At 37.0% G+C, this 22969-nt stretch overlaps 1 protein-coding gene across 2 annotated transcripts in view; it reads left to right on the forward strand.

The window, feature by feature from the left end:
- MASTL (microtubule associated serine/threonine kinase like) overlaps positions 1-22534 on the forward strand; it is a 30253-nt gene extending 7719 nt beyond the window's left edge. The window contains exons 4-11 of one of the 2 annotated variants that reach the window (XM_060121142.1): positions 5105-5214; positions 5406-5556; positions 8442-8614; positions 10537-11682; positions 12750-12891; positions 18519-18632; positions 18732-18833; positions 21490-22534. In XM_060121142.1, coding sequence (XP_059977125.1) covers positions 5105-5214; positions 5406-5556; positions 8442-8614; positions 10537-11682; positions 12750-12891; positions 18519-18632; positions 18732-18833; positions 21490-21647 — 2096 coding nt within the window. In that variant the 3' untranslated portion in view covers positions 21648-22534. The remainder of the gene's footprint in view (positions 1-5104; positions 5215-5405; positions 5557-8441; positions 8615-10536; positions 11683-12749; positions 12892-18518; positions 18633-18731; positions 18834-21489) is intronic. The other variant, XM_060121152.1, reaches the window with a different exon arrangement.
- The last annotated feature ends 435 nt before the right edge of the window (positions 22535-22969 follow it).

The following is a 22969-nucleotide window of genomic DNA, read 5'->3' on the forward strand; positions in this document are numbered from 1 at the left end:
TTTTCTAAAATCTAAACATTTACTGTTGTGGCCTCTCCCGTTGCGGAGCACAGGCTCTGGACGCGCAGGCTCAGCGGCCATGGCTCACGGGCCTAGCCCCTCCATGGCATGTGGGATCTTCCCGGACCGGGGCACGAACCCGTGTCCCCTGCATCAGCAGGTGGACTCTCAACCACTGCACCACCAGGGAAGCCCTAAACATTTTTTAATAAGGCAAATCTATCTCCTCAGTTTCAGAAAAGATATTGGGAAAAATTACAAATGAGAAAAATTTTGTATTTTTTTTTCCTTTTTTCTTTTTCTTTTTTTCTTTTTTTTTTTGTCTGCGCTATGCACCATGAAGGATTGTAGCTCCCCTCAGGGATCAAACCCGTGCCCCCTGCATTGGGAGCTCAGAGTCTTAACCACTGGATCGCCAGGGAAGTCCCAGAAAAATTTTGTATTAGGGTGATATTGCTGATGAATTTAAATTATTTTTATATTATAATATTAATACTTTTTATTTTTATTTTTTCATATCTCATGGTTTAGCTTAAAGATGGCTCCCAAACATTGTGAATTTAGGTTAATGTAAATAATTCTATGAAAAACATCTTGGAGCATACAGGTTTTTCTGATTTGGTTTTTTTCTTTTCCTTTTTTTTTTTGGATTGTGATTAAAAAAAACTCATAAGGTAAAATTTACCATCTTAACCATTTTTAAGTGTGTACTTTAGTAATATTGACTCTAGTCACATTGTTGTGCAACAGATCTCTACAACTTTTTCATCTTGTAAAACTGAAACTCAATACTCCATTTTCCCCTCCCTGCAGCCCTGGCAGCCCTGGCAGCCCCAGTTCTACTTTCTGTATGAGTTTGATTACTTTAGATACCTCATATAAGTTGAATCATACAGTATTTGTCTTTTTGTGACTGACGTATTTCACTTAGCATAGTGTCCTCAAGTTCATCCATATTGTAGCATGTGACAGGATTTCTTTCTTAAGGCCAAATTTTATACACAGACACACACACACACACACACACACAGATATACATATGCGTGCCGTGTTTTCTTTATCCATTCACCTGTCGATAGGTATTTGGGTTGCTACTACCTCTTCGCTATTGAGAATGATGCTGCAGTGAACATGAGTATGTAAATAAGTCTTGAACACCCTGCTTTCAATTCTTTTGGGTGTATACCCAGCAGTGGAATTGCTGGGTCATATAGGTCAAATTCTATTTTTAATTTTTTTTTTTTTGCCATACGCAGGCCTCTCACTGTTGTGGCCTCTCCTGTTGCAGAGCGCAGGCTCCGGACGCGCAGGCTCAGTGGCCATGGCTCACGGGCCCAGCCGCTCCGTGGCATGTGGGATCTTCCCGGACTGGGGCACGAACCCGTGTCCCCTGTATCGGCAGGCGGCCTCTCAACCACTGCGCCACCAGGGAAGCCCTATTTTTAATTTTTTTGAGGAACCTCCACTGTGTTTTTCATAGTGGCTGCACAGTTTTACATTTTACAATTTACCAGCAATGCACAAGGGTTCCAATTTCTCCACATTCTTTCCAACACTTCTTATTTTCTGTTTTTTGATAGTGGTCATCCTAATGCATGTAAGGTAGTATTTCATTGTAGTTTTGATTTGCATTTTTCTATTGATTACTAATGTTGAGCATCTTTTCATAAGCATGTTGGCCATTTGTATATCTTCTTTAGAGAAGTGTCTATCTAAGACTTTTGTTCACAATTTAATTAGATTACTTGGGGTTTTTTGTTATTGAGTTGCAGTTGTTTCTATATTCTGTATATGAACCCATTATCAGATAAATAATTTACAGATATTTTCTCCCAATCTGTAGGTGGTCTTTTCAGTCTGTTGATTGTTTCCTTTGATGTGCAGAAGTTTTGAAGTTTGATATAGTCCCATTTGTTATTTTTGCCTTTTTCCTGTGCTTTTAAAGTCATAACCAAGAAATCATTGCCATAATATTTTTTAACTTGTTTAATTTGTAAAATATTTTTAAAGAAGTTTATTTTCATTTTTATTGTTTCATCAAAATGAGGTATAAATGAAATTCATTAAGTTCAAACTTTCAGCCTACCTTTTAAAGTCTTACACCACATACAAAGCATTACACTTCTCTTACTACTTTGGATAGCTAAAGAAAATAGTACAATATTACGTGTGAGTGCTGAATGTTCTATTTTACAGTGTTACACATTGAAACCTGATAGAAATCTGCATCATTTTCTATCTTGCCCTATACTTACATAGTTAGCTCACATGAGGGGCCCACAATTTATATTAATTCCTTAAATAGATTCTGTTTTTGAAATTTATTTTATATTCTTAATATTTTGATTCCTTTCTTAGCATTTTTTACAACCTCCTTTTCTTTCTTTTTTTTTAATAAATTTATTTATTTATTTATTTTTGGCTGCGTTGGATCTTCATTGCTCCGTGCAGGCTTTCTCTAGTTGCAGGGAGAGAGGGATACTCTTTGTTGCGATGCGCAGGCTTCTCATGTGGTGGCTTCTCGTTGTAGAACACGGGCTCTAGGTGCTCAGGCTTCAGTAGTTGTGGCACACGAGCTCAGTAGTTGTGGTTCGCAGGCTCTAGAGCACAGGCTCAGTAGTTGTGGTGCACGGGCTTAGTTGCTCTGTGGCATATGGGATCTTCCCAGACCAGGGCTCGAACCCATGTCCCCTGCATTGGCAAGTGGATTCCTTTTTTTTTTTTTAACATCTTTATTGGAGTGTAATTGTTTTACAATGTTGTGTTAGTTTCTGCTGTATAACAAAGTGAATCAGCTATATGTATACATATATCCCCATATCCCCTCCCTCTTGAGTCTCCCTTCCACCCTCCCTATCCAACCCCTCTAGGTGGTCACAAAGCACTGAGCTGCTCTCCCTGTGCTATGCAGCTGCTTCCCACTAGCTATCTATTTTACATTTGGTAGTGTATATATACCTATGCTACTCTCTCACTTTGTCCCAGCTTACCCCTCCCCCTCTGCATGTCCTCAAGCCCATTCTCTATGTCTGCATCTTTATTCCTGTCCTGCCCCTAGGTTCATCAGAACCATTTTTTTCTTTTTTTTTTAGATTCCATATATATGTGTTAGCATATGGTATTTGTTTTTCTCTTTCTGACCTACTGCACTCTGTATGACAGACTCTAGACCCATCTACCTCACTACAAATAACTCAATTTCCTTTCTTTTTATGGCTGAGTAATATTCCATTGTATATATGTGCCACATCTTCTTTATCCATTCATCTTTTGATGGACACTTAGGTTGCTTCCATGTCCTGGCTATTGTAAATAGTGCTGCAGTGAACATTGTGGTACATGACTCTTTTTGAATTATGGTTTTCTCAGGGTATATGCCCAGTAGTGGGATTGCTGGGTCATATGGTAGTTCTATTTTTAGTTTTTTAAGGAGCTTCCATACTGTTCTCCATTGTGGCTGTATCAATTCACATCCCCACCAACAGTGCAAGAGGGTTCCCTTTTCTCCACACCCTCTCCAGCATTTATTGTTTGTAGATATTTTGATGATGGCCATTCTGACTGGTGTGAGGTGATCCCTCATTGTAGTTTTGTTTTGCATTTCTGTAATGATTAGTGATGTTGAGCATCTTTTCATGTGTTTGTTGGCAATCTGTATCTCTTCTTTGGAGAAATGTCTATTTAGGTCCTCTGCCCATTTTTGGATTGAGTTGTTTGTTTTTTTGATATTGAGCTGCATGAGCTGCTTGTATATTTTGGAGATTAATCCTTTGTCAGTTGCTTCGTTTGCAAATATTTTCTCTCATTCTGAGGGTTGTCTTTCGTCTTTTTTATGGTTTCCTTTGCTGTGCAAAAGCTTTTAAGTTTTATTAGGTCCCATTTGTTTATTTTTGTTTTTATTTGCATTTCTGTAGGAGGTGGGTCAAAAAGGATCTTGCTGTGATTTATGTCATAGAGTGTTCTGCCTATGTTTTCCTCTAAGAGTTTTAGAGTGTCTGGCCTTACATTTAGGTCTTTAATCCATTTTGAGCTTATTTTTGGGTATGGTGTTAGGGAGTGTTCTAATCTCATACTTTTTACATGTAGCTGTCCAGTTTTCCCAGTACCACTTATTGAAGAGGCTGTCTTTTCTCCATTGTTTGGTCTTGCCTCCTTTATCAAAGATAAGACGACCATATGTGCGTGGGTTTATCTCTGGGCTTTCTATCCTGTTCCATTGATCTATATTTCTGTTTTTGTGCCAGTACCATACTGTCTTGATTGCTGTAGCTTTGTAGTATAGTATATACATATACCATAGTATATGTATATGTAGTATAGTATATACATTTATATGTAGTATAGTATATACATATATATAGACTATATATATACATATATATGTGTATATATACATATATATACATACATATATATACACATACATACATATATATACATACATATACATACATATATATATATATATATATATACACATATATATATAGACTATAGTAGTATAGTCTGAATTCAGGGAGCCTGATTCCTCCAGTTCCATTTTTCTTTCTCAAGATTGCTTTGGCTATTCAGGGTCTTTTGTTTTTCCATACAAATTGTGAAATTTTTTGTTCCAGTTCTGTGAAAAATGGGTGGGCAGATTCTTAACCACTGTGCCACAAGGAAAGTCCCTTCAACCTCCTTTCTAATACTTTATTACCAAGAATTATTTTTTTGCCAGTTAGATATCACTCTTTTTTAATTGATTAATTTATTTTTACCTTTTGACCCCCTTCATCCATTTCTCCCACCCCCTACCCCCACTTCTGGCAACCACCAATCAGTTCTCTGTATCCCTGAGCTTGTTTTTTTGTTTTGTTTTGTTTTTTATATTCTGTATATAGAGGGAACATATGGTGTTTGTATTTCTCTGTCTGCTTAGTCGTACATGTTTACTGTATGGCATGATGGCTTTCCTAGCTCTATTTGTCTTGCACAAGCCAACTTTACAGATAATGTTAATAATGTGGAAAGTGAGGCAAAGTTCAGAGCAAATAAGTATTGACTTAGTCAATGACAGTTGAAGTTTTTGAAGAATATCATATACTTTTCTTTCCATACATAGATATCAATATGATGGATATTCTTACAACACCATCTATGGCCAAACCTAGGCAAGATTATTATTCAAGAACCCCCGGACAAGTATTATCTCTCATCAGCTCTTTGGGATTTGTAAGTACTTGATAAGAAAATACTCATATAATATGCCCTTTCATGATTGCCATTTAAATGAATTAAAATATGAAGCATGTTGAATTACTTCAACATTTTATCTACTTAGGTGTGTAACAGTCAATGCATTTAGGTGGTGTTTTTGTGAAGATAAATCATAGCATTTGTTTTTCTCTTTCTCTTTTTAATAGCACACACCAGTTGCAGAAAAAAGTCAAGACTCTGCAAATATTCTTTCAACCCATGTATCTGAAACGTCACAGCTTTCTCAAGGACTAACTTGTCCTATGTCTATAGATCAAAAGGACATTACTCCTTATTCTAGCAAACTACTAAAATCATGTGAGTATAAAAGAAAAGGTAGTTTATTCTATTAAATGTGTCTTTTGAGGAACAAAGTATTTTGGAATATTCAAATATTCAGACGCTCTGTGGCATTTCTCTATTTTATCATGTAAATGCCATTTCTGACAGGGGTTGTTGCAGATCTTTAAATCAACAGAATAAAATGTCAAGTTAATTCTTCAATTAGCTATAACATTGTAATGATCATTGGGTGAATATTACTATACTGAGTCTATGGAAGTCTTATATGGAGAAGATATAGTACTTGTACTATTCTGTTCCTTTATAAACTTATTTCCAAAAGATTCTGAAATAAAATAGTTGAAGTAAAGGTATGGTTTTTAATTATTACACAATAAAAGACAAAAGTCAAGTAGTAAAGGAGGCAAGTGGGACATTTGTATAGCACTTAACCTTACCCTCTATAACTTATCAACAGTGGACAGTTTAGTTGTCTGCATGCATGTTCATCATCTCGGGAATGTGAATAATGATGCTTTGAAGGGTAATTAGTGTTGTTTTTTCCATAGATTTTACCTTGTTTATAATTTGGTCCTCAAATCTGTACATATCTTGGATGAGTGGGTAGATAGATAGAAAGAATTGCTTCCTTTTTACAAATGAGAATATTAAAAACTCTCAGTTACATACTAGTAAGTGGGTTAATTAATTCCTGACTGAAAATATAGTTTTCTGTCCACTGACCCTTTCCTCTTGTTTCTTCAAACACTTCTGTGAACATCAAAATAGCTGAAATATATATATAACTTTGATAAACAGAAAACTGTTAGGGAGTTCTCTGGTGGTCCTGGTTAGGACTCGGCACTTTCACTGCTGTGGCCCGGGCTCAATCCCTGGTCAGGGAATTAAGATCCTGCAAGCCGTGTGGTGTGGCTGGGAAAAAAAAAAAAAAAAAACAGAAAACTGTTAAAATGTAGGATATGCAGATGTGATTTATAGCCTTGTTCTTAAGGGAAATGATTGCATCTCCCTCAGCCATTTTTTAACCTGATCAGAATGTGGTAGGCACTGTGCTGGTCACATGAGTGAATATGAAGATGAATACGAGAGGTCCTTGCCTCCGGAGAACCTGTAATTTTGTGGTGATTGTAGGTATAAAGGGATAATAATAACAGTCCTATAAAATAAATGCCATAGGAAGAATACTGTGATCCAACACAAAAAGTGATCATTGCTAACTGGAAAAACCAAGAATGGTTCTAAATAAAGACATAGGAACAACCAAGCAGGACCTAAAAAGAGAAATAGGATCTTAATAGCTCCAAGTATATTGGAAAAGGGCATTTCAGATAGAGGCATGAGCAAAGGCATGGACACATGGAAGTATCTTCTATCTTTAGACAACAGGACAACATGTGAGAATGGGAAGCACGTGCAAAGAAAAAGGAAGTTTAGCAGGTAGATGGGGAAGGTACATGGGGAAGGATCAGTGTTGTTACAGAGAGACTGGAATGTAAGCTGTAGAAAAAGGGAAGCCACCAAAAGTTTCAAAGCAGGGAATGGTCTGATCGTATCGGTGATCCAGAAGGAGCTCAGTAGCAAATATACAGTGTGCAGACGCATTAGATCAGATACAAGTTCCCATGTTGCTGGGGAAAAGCAGCTGAGCAGTTTACTCAGATGTCAAGTTCAGTGTCCAGTGAGTCTCAGGAATCCCATTGAGAGGATTTATGTGCCAAAGAGAAAGTTGTTTTAGACGGACTTTCAAATCTCCTTCCAGTTTCAAAATTCTAAGGTTTATTAGATCAAAAAAACTATAGTAAACTAAGAATTTACTTGGGATTAAAGTCATGTTCACCCTTTTCAGGAAAGAGAAAACAAGATATACATATCTTTTTATATACATAGAAAATCTTTATATGCATGTATTGTGATCTTTAGTAAAAGCATGATTATCTATTGTGTCTCGTTTTAAGTTCAAGAGCAACAATTTTTATTTTTTTATTTTTTTAAATTTATTATTTTTTTTGGCTGCATCGGGTCTTCATTGCTGCGCGCGGTCTTTCTCTAGTTGCGGCGAGTGGGGGCTACTCTTTGTTGCGGTGCGCGGGCTTCTTATTGTGGTGGCTTCTCCTGCTGCAGAGCACAGGCTCTAGGCACGTGGGCTTCAGTAGTTGCGGCACGTGGACTCAGTAGTTGTGGTGCACAGGCTTAGTTGCTCTGCGGCATGTGGGATTTTCCCAGACCAGGGCTCGAACCCGTGTCCCCTGCAGGCAGATTGGCAGGCAGATTCTTAACCACTGTGCCACCAGGGAAGTCCCAGAGCAACAATTTTTAGCATCATTATTTGTATATAAGATACAGGAACTTGTATCATATAGATGGTGCTGCTTTCTTGCACTGGCTCACTCCTAGACAAATCACTATTATTTGTTTTACCCAGTAGTGTAAAAAAGTCTCTATGGATGTATATAATTCCACACTTGTAAGCATGTAAACCTCAACATTAAAATAAAGCCACAGTTTTAATTAAATACAAATTGAATCGAGTGAATGTAGTCCCATTCCAGCCTCCTAGCACACCTGGATATAGCGCATCAATAATGGTCCTTCATCAAGAAAAGTTTCAAGTTGGATAATGGTTATTCAAAATCGATTTCCTCCTAATTATGCAAGATCGCTCCCTTGTCCTGATTTCTACTTTATGAATATTGAGAGTTTTGCTTTGTTTTTTAACTTTCAGAACAGTACTTGTATGCCAAAACCACCCAAAGCCATCCTTATGGATGAAATAATGTTTACATGGAAATAGTTCTGATATGAAATACTTAATGCTTTTTCTAATTATCTGTAAAGATTCAGGATCAGCGGGAAAGTAGGAAAGATGTGACATAACCTTTAATGTTTTCTCTTCCCCACAGGTCTTGAAACCGTTGCCTCCCACCCCGGGATGCCTGTGAAGTGTCTAACTTCCCATCTCCTCCAGTCTAGGAAAAGGCTGGCGACATCCAGCACCAGCAGTCAATCCCACACCTTCATGTCCAGTGTGGAATCCGAGTGCCATAGCAGTCCCAGATGGGAAAAGGATTGCCAGGTCAGAGTGACATTCACCTTACCCAAAACCAACTATGTGTGTCAAATTAATGATAGAAACGCTATGTACCATTTCATACAAATTCTGTAAGGAAATGAAATGGTTACATGAATGGCAGTCAAGGTATTCTTCATTTTTCCTATATATTCTGTCAAATTCTCTTGAAATATTTCTCATTCAAATATGAAATTAGTTTTGCTCAGTATATGAGATTCCAATTTTTTTAATTTTTGCAGTATATTAATAGTAAATGTTTGGCTTCTAGGCATCTGGATGGACTTCTTTTTTTTAATTCCCTACCCTGACACAGACCTTAGATTGTTGAGTTTTTTTAACCTGTCTTATTTTAAACTATACTACCTCCTTCTTTACCGTTTTCTGCCAGTTTCTCATTTAATGGAATGGTAACTCTTTTGGATCAGAAATAACTTTTAGACCACAAAGGTAATGTAGGTGTGTCTTTGAAAGTATCTATTCTAAGGAGATTGCTTACCAAATGAATAAATTTACTGCAAGTTATCTTACTTAATTTATATATTCTGTTTTGGGCTTTTTTAAGCTATTAAAGCTGAGGGGAACTAAAAATATAATAAAGTTTCCTTTATAGAATGCTGACAAAATAATATTAGCTTAGAATAATGTTAATACACAAAGAGTAAACCTTCCATTTGATAAAATAAATTGGACTGTATTTGCTCCTTATTCTCAGTAGCATGATTTTCTTCATTATTGTTGGGTATGTGTATTTTAGGAGTAAGGTCACATTATTTTTTAGTTAAGGCAGGGTTTCTCAATCTTTTTTCCTTCTCTCATTGATTGCCCTCTAGGTAATAAATGCTTCAGGAAAAGCCAGATTTCCATTCTATTATTTTACCTCTTTTCTATTCAAGAAAGCATGTTATATAATATTTCAAACTATACATAGCTTAACCTTCTTCCTCCCTCGGCTGCATCCCTAAGGAATGCAATGATTGGGTTACAGTAGAGCCTCTCAAGTTAGGTCAGAGGAGTGACAATGGACCACAGGGGACCACTGATAAACTTGCTAATCCCCAAATGCATCATTTTCTGTGCTTCCAGAGCAGTGAGTTGTACTTTAGGAATTGTCTTTTTGTTCATGACTAACTTCTCCTTACTATTACTAAGTAAGTTAATAAAGTTCGATTTTTCACATATCAAAAATATGCACTATTAGGGTTTATTGAAGATTCACTCTAATTGAGTAATCTTGTAAAAATCCTGATTACTATATGCCAGTTTGCAAGATTATGTCCAAAATTCTGATCACACAAGGGCACCTGCAGAGTTGGAACTCAAACAGTCTTCAGGAAAAGCACTTTGTTATCAACGCATCATCAGTTTATATTGTTGACAATGGATATTAATTCCTGTTATTTTGGGTTTTTAATTACAAATTGCCGTTAGTTTAGCTTCATCTTGTCAGCTTGGTTTTATTATACTTGTATGAAGTGATACGTGTTTACATTAACAATATTTTTAGACTGTAATTTTCCATTAACTGTATTTCATGCCCTGTGATTGAAGTACAAAACAATCATCCCTTTTGCACAGCAGATATACACATAATGTAGCCTTACCCTCAGTTTTGCTTGAATATATTCCTATTAATTTGTCCTATTTAAATAACATGTAATACACCATCAAATACATATTATAGAATAGTTGGTTTAAATTTTATACCAGTGTTTCACTCAAAATAATGTATATAAATGTATACTATAATTGTTTATATTGCTTTCTAATTCTCCATTATCATTGTTCTGTTTTTCCACAGGAATGTGGAAAGAGCTACCCATCGTAGCTTATGGGGTCAGTTATCCCACTTAAGTGGGCAGAGGTTTAAAAGGTTAAAGATTCTCAGCTTTACATAATTTTTTTAACCGTTTTTTCCTCCCTCTTAGGAAAGTGACAACGCAGTGGGCTCTACAATGATGAGTTGGAATACAGTCGAAAAGCCTTTAGGTACAAAATCTACAAATGCCATGGAGACCAAAAGTTTCAATAAAAGGGATCGTGAGTTAGCCGTTTCTCCCATTCATAACAGCAGTGCCGATCCTGCCACTGGAAACTCGTGTGGAAACCTTGCTGAAAAATGTTCTTCTGGGGAAGTTTCTTGGGAAGCAAGAGAACTGGATGTAAATAATATTCATCTGGCTGTTGACACAAGCCAGTCTGGTTACCATCAGTCACATCAATGTGCTGTGGATTCCAGTGGGGTGACTGAAGAACACCTTGGGAAAAGAAGTTGTAAAAGAAGTTTTGAGTTAGTTGACTCCAGTCCTTGTCAGGAAATTATACAGAATAAAAAAAATTGTATCGAGTATAAGAGGAGTAATGAAATGAGAGATGGTTATGTCAATCAAAGGACAGGCTTAACCGCTGAAGTCCAGGACCTTAAGCTGTCGGTATACAGAGATCAGCAAAATGAAGGTGCTAATAAGGAGAACATGGGCAATTCTTTCATTGATAAGCAACAAACCCCAGAAAAATCACCTGTCCCAATGATAGCAAAAAACCTTATGTGTGAACTGGATGGCGACTGTGACAAGAATAGTAAGAAAGACTACTTAAGTTCTAGTTTCCTGTGTTCCGATGATGATAGAACTCCTAAAAGTATTTGCATGGACTCTGATTCATCTTTTCCTGGAATTTCCATCATGGAAAGTCCATTAGGAAGGCAGTCCTTAGATCCAGATAAAAGCATCAAAGAATCCTCTTTGGAAGAATCAAATATTGAAGACCTACTTTCTGCATCCCCCAGCTGCCAAGAAAGCACCTTGCCGAGAGGTGATGAAAGTCCTGCTATCCAGGACAGCAACCAAAAAATGTTAGCTCCTTCTTTGGAGGCATTGAAAACATTAACCTCTAAAAGAAATGCTGTGGCTTTTCGGAGTTTTAACAGTCATATTAATGCATCCAATAGCTCAGAACCATCCAAAATGAGCATTACTTCTTTAGATATGATGGATATTTCATGTGCCTGTAGTGGTTCATATCCCATGGCTATAACCCCTACTCAAAAAGAAAGATCCTACATGCCATATCAGGTATGTGATCACTTGCTAATGTTCTGTCCTTTAGATTTTAGAAAAATAAAATATTAAGGCCAGATACTTGCCTGTCAGCTAGACTATATAATATTAATCATATAGTTTTGTTTTGATTGTTGGGAATCTATGGCTCCTTGGAGGTTTTAGTACAGAAAGGTAAAGCAGGTAGCAGTGTTTATCATTCTTAACTGCAATGCCTCCTTCATTTGTACTGTTCTGTATACTTTCACATATTTACATATCACGTTTACATATTTACAATCACATATTTTCACTTGATCACAGCAACTCTGAGATACAAAATTAAAGTCCATCTACCTTACTGCCTTTTAAGGACATACTTAGATGATCTCTTTCCTTTACAGAAGAAAGTTGAAAAATAGATATTTCAAATCTTTTTTTTTCCTAAACTTTTATCTTTTTAAACCCAAAGTTTCATTTTTTCCTTCCTTCGAAGAGACATCATAATGCAGAAAGTGTAAACCTCGACTGTAGGGTTACAAGACTTGAGTTTTCTATTTAGAACTTAGTGAGTGACTTAGAAGTCCTTATCTTCAGAGCCTCTGTCTGCCGTTTGTCTGTAAAATATAATGACACCTGTCCTGCTGGTCCCACAGAGTCCTTGTGGGACAACAAAATACCTTAAAACCATAAATGCCAGTTAGCACGAGAGGTTATTTATGTGTAGTTCTGTTGTATGCATTGTCCTAGTAATTCACTCATTTGTCAGCCACAGCCTCCCTCTGTGACTGCTCTCAAGCTTGTATTGATCCATCCTATCAAGAATTTTTTCCTGTGGATTTTTTTCATTGTTTCTTGCATTTCCAGCTCTTACTGAAATAATTGGTGTTATCTAAGCTATTGAATTTCATTATTATAATTGGGGGTTTTTACAATAGGACTTTTCATAATTATAATTAGTTACAAGGCCATTTTCAAAACTGATCAAGTATTTGAGTGTATCTTTTATGTCCAGCAGCCTAGCTTTTCTTTTGTTCTAGCATTTCTGTTCACTGTAAAAGGAATTAAGATATTTATTGTGTCTTAAACTCTTTTGAAATTAGCAGACCCCAGATCAGGTCAAGTCAGGAACTCCATACCGAACTCCAAAGAGTGTGAGAAGAGGGGCGGCCCCCGTGGATGGTGGGCGAATTCTGGGAACTCCAGACTACCTCGCACCAGAGCTGCTGTTAGGCAGGGCCCACGGTAAGGCATGCACATCTTGCGTTTTTGAAGTATCACTATGTTTTCTTCTGAGATAAATTGTTTTAAATTTCTTTAGTACTTAGATTGCATAAGGTAAAAGAAAATGAACTCATGCAATGTTCTTTTCTCACATATATGGCCCTTTATTATAGGAAAGAAGACATGCAGCCATTTGTTCTTGGCCTGCTGGTTTAGTCTCAATGATCCAGAGAAGTCCCGCCTTCCACCCCCTCTACTGTCTTTGTTCTAAATGTCTCCCCAGGTCTATTTTAGTTTGGGTTCAGGAATAGACAGTTGGGCCTACACTGAGATCCCGCATGCCACGAGGCCAAAAAAAAATCTGTCTCTAATCCTGACTTTCTCTAGGCAGCAGACACGTGGCCAAAGTGCCTATTCTGTATTCTACTGTCATTCAGTTGCTATGTATCAGAGCTCGACTTGTCCTCTAGCTTGCTCTTCCTCTGTTCCATCTCTCTGTTCACCATCTTCATGGTGACACAAACATTGTCCCTACCTTCAGGCATTTAAATCCGATGAATTACATCTCTGCAGTGTGTCTCCTCACTTTTTCATCTCTGCCACTATTCCATGTAAGAACCTCATCTTTCCCTTTCCTTCATTTAATAACTTTCTCTTTGATCTCCTCAACTTCATTCTCTTTTTTGCTATTACTGCCACCAGACTTTCCCTTTTAAAGCATAATAGAGTTCATGCTACTCTTCTCCTTGAAACAGAGGAGGTGTTTGGCTTGGTGGCTCCTTCCTACCTACAAAAAGAAAGGCAGATCACTGATTCGAGGCTCTGAGCTCTCATGCTAGACTCGTCTCTCAGTTAGTCTCTTTATAGGCCTTATCTTCCCATTTTACTTAGACACATTTATTTTCACATTTTCCTTATTTTGCACAACTGTTTTGCCTTAGTAGGGTTTTTTCTTTTTTTGGCCGCGCTGTGTGACATGTGGGGTCTTTGTTCCCCGACCAGTGATTGAACCCATGCCCTCTTCAGTCGAAGCACAGGGTCTTAACCACTGGACCGCCAGGGAAGTCCTGTTTTGTTTTGTTTTGCCTTAGTTTACAAAAGCCAGTCCCCAGTCACCTCCCTGTCAAATTTCTTCTCATCTGCTCATCAGTTCAAATGTCACCTCTTCCATAAAGCATCCCTTGATCAATTATGGAGAACTAATTATTCACTGCTGTATCTAGAGTCTGAGTTCTCCTTGTGCATAGCCCTCCAGGAGAGCTCCTTGGCAGCCCTCACTCACCCTTGTCAATAATCTCTACAATGTTGAAAGCAGACACGTTTAATATTCCCCTTTCTTTATCCGCCAAAGCATCTAAGTTCCTCTGGGCACTTAACTAGTTTTGGTACTTTGTCCTTTTTGCTAAGTCACAGATTTGCCAGCTCATTTCCTATATTATAATTTACATTTTCTCCAACTTAGGATACAATATGAAAGTAAACCTCAAATGTAAAGATTTACTTGATAAGATCTTGCCACTCTTTTAGTGGGACATGTAGTTAGTTATCTTAGCTAGCTAGTGAAATACTCTAAAATTTTTATTTTCTATAAAAGTAATTTGATACATAGTGTTTAAAATAAATAATAGACAGCAATTTATAATTTTAAAAAACAATTCCCTGCTCTCTAACCTCTTCCCTGGAATCCCAGGCCCCAGAAACACTCACTTGGGCTCTTTAGTTTTCTAATTCCAAACATCCTACTGAGACCTTTGATGCCCTCCATGTCTTCCCCTCAGCCAAGGGGACTTAGGGACCCTGGCCTGAGTTTCCACAGCTTCTTGTGCATATGTTTGTTTCAGCTCTCTTAAAATTGTGTTAAAATTACCTGTATTGTCTCTCCCAGAGTAGGGTGTTTTCTCCTTGGGGAAAGCTGTCTTCCTCATCTTTGTATCTCTTATATCTGGCACAATACCTGGCTTCTAATTCAATGAATGATGTGAGAATGAACTCATAACTTTAAGACAATGTACCTAACTCCTGTTTTCTTACATGCAGGATCTCTGACTTTGGGTGAGTAAATTTCTCCATAAAGGAACATGGCAAAGCACATTTAACTGAACAAAGTCTAACTAGATCACATTGCATATAAAATTGTTTTTCATTTCAGCTCATTTATGAACTGTCTTCTGTCTTCTGAGCAGGAAGACATCCAGAGAAATTGCTCTTCTCTGTGAAAACAAATGTAGGCATGTGGCATTTTTTTATAACTTTTAAAGGTAGCAGAGAGTGTGGATATAGCTTTTTCTATTGCAACTGAAGAAATAGGCTTGATAAAAATATTAATATTAGTGGCTACAAAAGGGCTTGAATTTTCTAAATCATTCAATTCTATTATTAGAAAATAGAAAGGAATTAACAGTATCAATTTACAAATTAAAGAAGCGGGTTTTAAATTAGAAAGCCAGTAGTATAAAACAACTTTATTCTATATCTCTGGCTAATGATATATATTATAATTGATTTATTTTATAATTGATAATATGATTTATCACAATACATGATCTTATTAGACTTTGACTCAATTATATGGGTATGTATGACATATCCATGGAGAAATCATGTATGTTTTGACATGACATGAGTACATTTTTGGCTGAGCTGGGAAAAGGGTCCTAATTTCTAACCTAAGTAAAATAAATTAAAATGCACGTTTTTTCCTGATTTCCCCCTACTTTTCTGTTATTTGGTTATATTATCTGAGCTGTTGGAATAATTCTTTCTCAGTGCTGCTTAAAAGCCTACTAACCAAGGTGTTTTGTATGTTTTTATAGTGATTACTATAGAAATAGAAGCCTAGAGACTGTTTGTACCTTGTGTTCCTTAGGGAAGATGGGATTACATGGCTTGCAGATGAAAAGGCACTCTAAATGCATGTGATTATTTTTTCTAATGGCATATTCCATGATGCTTTCCTACTTGTTTTTTTTCTTTTCCTACTTGTTTTAAAATGAAATGGTGGTAGTTGCTTAACCACAGTAATGAATTTTGTGAAATTGATTTTTTTTAACATCTTTATTGGAGTATAATTGCTTTACAATGGTGTGTTAGTTTCTGCTTTATAACAAAAGTGAATCAGCTATACATACACATATATCCCCATATCTCTTCCCTCTTGCATCTCCCTCCCACCCTCCCTATCCCACCCCTCCAGGTGGTCACAAAGCACCGAGCTGATCTCCCTGTGCTATGGGGCTGCTTCCCACTAGCTATCTATTTTACATTTGGTAGTGTATATATGTCCATGCCACTCTCTCATTTTGTCCCATTACCCTTCCCCCTCCCCGTGTCCTCAAGTCCATTCCCTAGCAGGTCTGCGTCTTTATTCCCGTCCTGCCCCTACCCTAGGTTCTTCATAACCATTTTCTTTCTTTTTAGATTCCATATATATGTGTTAGCATACGGTATTTGTTTTTCTCTTTCTGACTTACTTCTCTCTGTATGATAGACTCTAGGTCCATCCACCTCACTACAAATAACTCAATTTCGTTTCTTTTTATAGCTGAGTAATATTCCATTGTATATATGTGCCACATCTTCTTTATCCATTCATCTGTCGATGGACACTTAGGTTGCTTCCATTTCCTGGCTATTGTAAATAGTACTGAAATGAACGTTGTGGTACATGACTCCTTTTTTTTTTTTTTTTTTTTTGCGGTATGCCAGCCTTTCACTGTTGTGGCCTCTCCTGTTGCGGAGCACAGGCTCAGCGGCCATGGCTCACAGGCCCACCGCTCCGCGGCATGTGGGGTCTTCCCAGACCGGGGCACAAACCTGCATCCCCTGCATCGGAAGGCGGACTCTCAACCACTGTGCCACCAGGGAAGCCCCCTGCATGACTCCTTTTGAATTATGGTTTTCTCAGGGTATATGCCCAGTAGTGGGATTGCTGGGTCATAAGGTAGTTCTATTTTTAGTTTTTTAAGGAACCTCCATACTGTTCTCTATAGTGGCTGTATCAATTTACATTCCCACCAACTGTGCAAGAGGGTTCCCTTTTCTCCACACCCTCTCCAGCATTTATTGTTTGTAGATTTTTTGATGATGGCCATTCTGACTGGTGTGAGGTGATACCTCATTATAGTTTTGATTTGCATTTCTCTAATGATTAATGATGTTGAGCATTCTTTCATGTGTCTGTGGCAATCTGTATATCTTCTTTGGAGAAATGTCTGTTTAGGTCTTCTGCCCATTTTTGGATTGGGTTGTTTGTTTTTTTTGATACTGAGCTGCATGAGCTGCTTGTAAATTTTGGAGATTAATCCTTTGTCAGTTGCTTCATTTGCAAATATTTTCTCCCATTCTGAGGGTTGTCTTGTGAAATTGATTTTAAAGAGTAATTTTCAGGCAAATTTAGTTCTAGACTAGAGTCTCAATTCTAAATTTATATTGAAGTTAATCATTTTTGGACTGAAATTAACCTTTGCTTAGGAAATTTTGTTCATAGATGTATCTAAACAAGCGTATAAACCAGATTATAAGGTCATGTTTAAAATAATTGTCTAAAATGTCTTTGTATACAAATGATGCTTCCAATGAAGATTTTATTTAGAAATGAGTTTTACCTGGGCGTGGGATGAATTGGGAGATTAGGATTGACATATATACACTACTGATACTATGTATAAAGTAGATAATTAATGAGAACCTACTGTATAGCACAGGGAACGCCTATGAGAAGCAAATCCAAAAAAGAGGGGATATATGTATATGTATAGCTGATTTACTTAGCTGTACAGTATAAACTAACACAATATTGTAAAGCAACTATACACCAATAAAAATTTTTAAAAAAAGAAATCAGTTTTACCTATTTATTAAGACTTATCTTCTAATTACCTCCTCAAGCAATAGTTTGAATGAGTATTTTTTGTTAAACTAATTTGTCCCTCTATGTTCTTAAAAGGAATAAAGCCACATTAAAACCTTCTGTAGGGGGACTTTCCTGACAGTCCAGTGGTTAAGACTCTGTGCTTCCACTGCAGGGGGCACGGATTTGATCCCGGGTTGGGGAACTAAGATCCCACACGGTGTGTGTGGCAAAAACAAAACAAAACAAAAAAACCCTCTGTAGGTAAGGCTTTCCCTGGTTAGCAGGTTATCCTCCAGTTTGCATTAATATTACTACCTCATCTCATTCCTTTGTGAAACGAGTGGGCTATAGAATCATCTGAATGTTATTGTTTCCTGATTTGAAATTAAGAAATACTCTTTTAGAGAATAATTTTTAGATTAAATGCATTCCTTTGTTGTGTTTTAGGATTTAGCACAAATAAGTATCCAGAATATCAGAGGTTATTAATAACTTTTTAAACTTTTTTTTAACTAGCCATGTTAATTGCTAATCTAATCGTCTGTTGGGCTGGCCAAAAAGTTCGTTTGGGTTTTTCCATATCATCTTATGGAGCCCAGTATTTTCCAAGAAAGTAATTACCACATTGCCTAAAGGAAGGTAATTTGGGTCTTTGCACATTTGGAAGCCAGAAGAAAGCCTTAAGGAAACGAGCCTTTGGGTCTTCATTGTGCCCAAATATCACAGTTAATGTTTTAGTTGATCAAACATTTATAGAAAATGCTTGCAAGTTCAGCTGCTTCCTCTTAAATTCCAGGTCCTGCAGTAGACTGGTGGGCACTTGGAGTTTGCTTGTTTGAGTTTCTAACAGGAATTCCCCCTTTCAACGATGAAACACCCCAGCAAGTATTCCAGAATATTCTGAAAAGAGGTGATTCTTTTTCTCCTATTAAGATAGATTCATTTATCTCATTTATCTCTGTGTATTATTGTCTTGAGCAATGATTAACAAGTTTATTTGTATTTATAGATATCCCTTGGCCTGAAGGTGAAGAAAAGTTATCTGATAATGCTCAAAGTGCTGTAGAAATACTCTTAACCATTGATGATACAAAGAGAGCTGGAATGAAAGGTAAGGTTTTGTGTTAGTTAACTCTTTTACCCTTGATTTGTTGAGCCAGACTACTGATTTAGCTCAGTAGTTGTGGCTCGTGGGCTGTAGAGCACAGGCTCAGTAGTTGTGGTGCATGGAGTTAGTTGCACCGTGGCATGTGGGATCTTCCCGGACCAGGGATCGAACCCATGTCCCTTGCATTGGCAGGTGGATTCTTAATCACTGTGCCACCAGGGAAGTCCCTGGTATCATTATTGATTATCAAATATTTTTATGGACTTTGACTCCCTGTTGCATTCTTCACAGCCAGGTTGCCTCAAAGAAGACAAAATTGGTGCATTGTGGCCCATTCAAAGGTTCTTTCCAGTGCAGGAAACTCCAATTAATTTTAAAACCCAATTTTCAAAACTCCAGTAAATCTCATTAGCAGCTGCCTTAAAATCCTTTTTGTCACAATGTATATATAGAGACAACTAAGCACTGTGTCTCAGAATGCATTTCCATGTGAAGTAGGGTATATTACTAAATGGACTTTAGTAATATGTCATTCACATCAGCTTCTAGGTGTTCCCTCCAATGAGGTCAACAGTTTATTTATTTAACAAATCCTATAGAGTGACTTCTAGGTGCTAGGCAGTGTTTTCGTTTCAGGCACTGGAGGTATCCTAGGGATGAACCAGACACATCCCTGTGCTTAAGTTCTAGAACTTACATTCTAGTGGAAAGACAGGAAGTAAACAAACAGTCATAACATAACGCCATCTAGTGGTAAGTACATGAAGAGAGAAAGCAAAGTGAGAGGGTACAAAGTGAAGGCAAGAGATTTATATTTTAGATGGGGTGGTCAGGAAGACCTGAAGAGTAGAATCTGAGCAAAAACTTATGTAAAGTGAGAATGCAGACATTTGAAAACCAAGCTCTAAAAATTGCTTTAGGGGACTTGCCTGGTGGTCCAGTGGTTAAGACTCCAAGCTTCCACTGCAGGGGACACAGGCTCGATCCCTGGTCAGGGAACTAAGGAACTAATATGACAAAAACATCATACAGTTTTATTTTTATTTTATTTTTATTTTTATTTTGGCTGCAAGGTATGGCCAAAAAAAATAATAATAAAATAAAAAATTAATAAAAATAAAGATTGCTTTAGAACAGCCTTCTCCACTGCTGATGATTTTGCTCCCCAAAGGACATTTGGCGTTGTCTGGAGACATTTTTTGGTTGTCACAACAGTTGGGGGCATCTAGTAGGTAGAGGCCGGGGATTCTGCTCAGCATCCTACAGTGCACAGGACAGTCCCTACTACAAAGAATTATCTGGTCCCAAAGGTCAACTGTAACAAAGTTGGGAAACTGTTGTTTAGAAAATGGTTATAATGCTCTGTAACTTGCTCAGTACATTCTTACCACTGACCTCAAATTTTTGTTCATTACTTAAATGAACAGTTTACCTAGTGAAGCAGATAGGGGTATTCTTCAGTTAAGAAACAGTTGTTTCAACAACTGTGTATTTAGTTAATCTTAACCTAGATTAGAATTCTTTTGCAGATTCAGTTTAAATAAATAGTTATGATGAGAGGATCACGAAGCATCACATCACATCCAGATATCCCAGTTCGAGTTAATACTACAAATAACTCTAAAGTAACACATGCTTGAACCGTTGAGACAAATAAATTCTCTAAATGTGAATTATTTTTGCTCTTTTATCCCTTTTCCTACCAGTCTTTTAGTTTATGGAAAATCCATCATATATACATATTGATTTTCCAGCCCATTACCCCCAATACAGACAAACAATTCTTTCCTGTCTGTGTAGTCGTCTTCTGATATTTTCCTTAAATTTGATTGCTTTTTTGGTTTGTATACTGCCTTAATTGACACTTCATTTTTTTGCTGTCTTTATTGTTGCCTAATGAAGTGAATAGTTGAGGAGAGGGGTGGCTATGTCTCCCAACTAAATACCTGTGTGATCAAAAGAGATTTCATTTTACTAGATAGAAGGAAAATGTAGTTAAAGAGGAAGGCAAACTTGAGATTTTGTAAGTGGAAGCAGTAGACTTGGATGTGGCCATACTGCTGGGCGGCTGGTGTGTTGTAGAGATGCAAGTCAGTGAAATCAAAGAAATCAAAGAACCAGGAAGAGAAAGCATGTGTCAGAAATATCACCAGTGTGTATGTTGAAATTACCAGGAAGGATAAGGATGGAGCACAGGGAAGAGAGCAAGGGACTGGAGGATGAGCTTCCTGCTGAAGTAATCTAGGGTGACGATGCTGAGGATTACAGAGATCAAAGCAGGCGGCAAGGAATTGGAATGAGAAGTGGGGCATTAATCATGGAAGATTAGGATTAGTGGTGTGGAAGCCGTGTCGGGGAACAGGAAGTAGGCCAGGCTGTCTTCTCTCATCGAGTCAGGGATTCTGAGAGAAGATGCAGGCAGTGAGAAAGATAAGCTTCTGTTAAGGCACCTGTCATATGCCAAGTGACATACAGAATGACACTGTGTGCTGTTGGGAAGTATGTGGTTGAAGAAAGAGACAGATGTTTTTAAAATGTCTGTGAAACGGACATAGTAAACCAGGGCAAGCTACATGTGAGACCGTCTCTCTTTAATTCCTGTAAAATAGGACTTTGGTAATGGTGTCATAATATTGCTTTGTTTGATATTTTTCCTAAGAGTTGAAACATCATCCTCTCTTCAGTGATGTGGACTGGGAAAATCTACAGCATCAAACGATGCCTTTCATACCCCAGCCAGACAATGAAACTGATACATCTTATTTTGAAGCCAGGAATAATGCCCAGCACCTGACAGTATCTGGATTTAGCCTATAGCACATAAATTTTCCCTTTAATCTAAACTTGCCTTATAGAATAAGCTAGCATAATTACATACGCCTTAATACTAGATTGATCTAAGGGGGGAAAAATCATTATTTTACCCGGATCAATGAGCTTTTCATGTATGTTACAGCTTCCACAGCATTAAAAGGCTATCAAGAACATAATCAGTAATTTATCTTAATCTCAGAGTTGTACATAGATCTTCAAAGCTTTTTTCAACTTATTTATTTTGTTAGTGCACTTTATGAAAATTAATGCTTTAGTAAAACTAGAAACATGACCACTTCAGAGGAAGAGTGAGCCTCGAGCTTGATTTTCTTTCTCATCTGTTCATTTCAGTCCACCATTCAGTTTGGTGTTAATATGACAAAAACATCATACAGTTTTATTTTAGTGTAATTTATCTGTACCTAATTGCCTGCAAAAGCCAATCATTTAAGGCTGTAACTGTGACCTCAAAAATGCAGTTGGAAAATTCCTTCATTCAGTAATATAACTCCTTTCGGGAATGAGGAATAAACAAAAGGACGAGGGTTTTGGCTTATTTTGCTATGAATACAGTTTTGCTGCCTTGACTGCTTCTGGTGCTTTTTCTACAATACATATGTATTTAAAACAGTACTGGAGAGCTTAGGTGAGATATATTGTAGCAATTTTAACAGCTTGTTCAATTTTAACAAAAAATGTAATGGTTTACATTTTTAAATAATTTGCTTAAAACATATGCAGCATTACCAGAATAGCCGGATTCTTTTAAAAAAATAACTAACTTACTTTCACTTAATAAATATAATTGTAACATACTTCGATATATTCTCTGTCAACATCATTCTTTTAAATATAGATACACTACGATTCAGCTTCACGGGTCATATCTTAAATTCATTCAGGTTTTTTGCAGACTTACCCCCCAAAAGAGAAAAGTTCAAATTTAAATGTACCATGTGTAAATTTTCTGTTAATCTATTAAATACTATTGTTCCTTTTGCAAAATGGCTTGAGTGTTTTTACTTTCCATCACCATCCCAGTACGAGCCGTGTTACTAATGTAGTTGACGAAGATAATATAAGTTTAAAACTCTTATACTGAAAGAGACACTGTAATAATCACTGCAATGTAACTGAATCCATGATTTAATGGTTTTACTGAGCTTGTTTTAGTAATGACTACTCAGATTTAATCCACCTAATAGTTACCTCTTCTAACAATAATATGTTCAAAATACAGTTGTTAACAAATAAAACTTTGTTTAATGTAAATTACATCTTTCCCTTAAATTAGGTAAAAGCTAGGATTATTTGTCATCCTCTTA

This window comes from Lagenorhynchus albirostris, chromosome 1 (assembly GCF_949774975.1).
Source record: "Lagenorhynchus albirostris chromosome 1, mLagAlb1.1, whole genome shotgun sequence".
NCBI classification, from domain to species: Eukaryota; Metazoa; Chordata; class Mammalia; order Artiodactyla; family Delphinidae; genus Lagenorhynchus; species Lagenorhynchus albirostris.